Genomic DNA, 1,634 nt, shown 5'->3' on the forward strand with positions numbered 1-1,634 from the left:
AGCACTTTCCTCAGTGCCTTAGCTACATCCTTATTCCGGAGAGTATAAATCAGAGGATTCAGTGTGGGAGTAATGATGCTATAGAACACAGAGCCAACTTTGTCTTGCAATGGAGTGCGCTGGGCCCTGGGCCTCATATATGAGAAGATACAGGCACCAAACAAGAGGGAAACCACAGTAAGGTGAGAGCTACAAGTAGCAAAGGCATTTCTCTTGCTCCCAGCTGAACGCATTTGAATGATACTGTGGAGGATGAAGGCATAAGATGTCGAAACCAGGAAGATAGGGAAGAGGAGAAGTAGGATACTGCTGATGTACACTGTGGTTTCATAAACAGTGATGTCTCCACATACCAACTTCACAACAGCTGGAAACTCACAGTAGAAGTGGTGGATTTTTCGAGGCCTACAGAAAGGAAAGTGCATCAAAATTACTGTGTGAATGAGGGAGTTCACGGATGCTTCCAACCATGACACGACAGCCATCGTCACTCCCAACCTTCTGTTCATGAGGACAGTGTAACGCAGTGGATGACAGATGGCAACATAGCGGTCATAGGACATGAGAGCTAGGAGAAGACACTCAGCACCACCCAGAGATAAATAGAGAAAGTGCTGGGTCGCACAACCCACAAAGGAAATGGACTTCTTGCCAGATAGGTAGTTGGTCGCCATCTTGGGGATGGTAGTGGTGACATGCATCAGATCCATGAGGGAAAGCTGGCTGAGCAAGAAGTACATCGGTGTGTGAAGCCGAGGATCAGCACAGATGAGGAGAATGGTGAGGGTGTTGGCAGTCACCGCGATGAGGAAAACCACCATGGTCAAGGAGAACAGAAAAAGGTGGGGGAGAGAGTCATCAAAGAGCCCTTCGAGGATGAAGTCTTCCAGAGAGGTATGATTCTCCTGCCACATCTCTTCCTTCTCAATCCCTGGGGAAATAGGAAGTGGACAGCGAGGTGACTTCAGAAATACTGGGGTTCGCCATGCCTGACAACATGCATCTTTTGATCTAAGAAATAATTTGTGGAGATTTTTTTTTTTCTACTTGTAATTATTCAGTAGCTTTCATTATTAAAATAATCTTTAAAATGAGAGCAAGAACTTATCATTTCTCTCCACAAACATATTATACTGAAATTCCAGAATATCTGTTGTTGTTGTTGTTAAGTGTTGTCAAGTCGTTTCCGACTCATAGCAACCCCATGCACAGCAGAATGAATATCTAGACTCTATTTTATACCAAACTTCAAGATTATAGTCTCTTCTCTTAACTTACTGTATCTGTCAGGGCTTAATCAGAGAAGCTGAACCACTGGGAGATTTATATATACACATATGTATGTGTACATGTATGCATATTTATGTGTACATGTATGCATATGTATATATATATAAATCTCCCAGTGGTTCAGCTTCTCTGATTAAGCCCTGACAGATAAATAAGTTAAGAGAAAAAACTATGTAAGGAGCTTTGGTGGTGCAGTGCCTAAGGCATTTGACTACTAACCAGAAGGTTGATGGTTCAAACCCACCAGCCACTCCACAGAGGAAGATGACACCCAACAGGGGTAACTATAAATCAGAATTGACTTGGTGGCAATGAGGGCTTTTTTTTTTTTTTTTTTTTTTTTT

General features: G+C 42.7%; 1 protein-coding gene across 1 annotated transcript in view; it reads right to left on the bottom strand.

Moving 5' to 3' along the window:
• Positions 1 to 914, bottom strand: part of LOC103209953 (olfactory receptor 2AE1) — a 29,723-nt gene extending 28,809 nt beyond the window's left edge. The window contains exon 1 of the mRNA XM_007955875.2: positions 6 to 914. Within this exon, the coding sequence (XP_007954066.1) occupies positions 6 to 914 (909 nt within the window). The remainder of the gene's footprint in view (positions 1 to 5) is intronic.
• Between the last annotated feature and the right edge of the window lie 720 nt (positions 915 to 1,634).

Source organism: Orycteropus afer, unplaced genomic scaffold, assembly GCF_000298275.1.
Source record: "Orycteropus afer afer isolate SDZICR_OR568_19922 unplaced genomic scaffold, OryAfe1.0 scaffold00542, whole genome shotgun sequence".
In the NCBI taxonomy this organism is placed as follows: Eukaryota; Metazoa; Chordata; class Mammalia; order Tubulidentata; family Orycteropodidae; genus Orycteropus; species Orycteropus afer.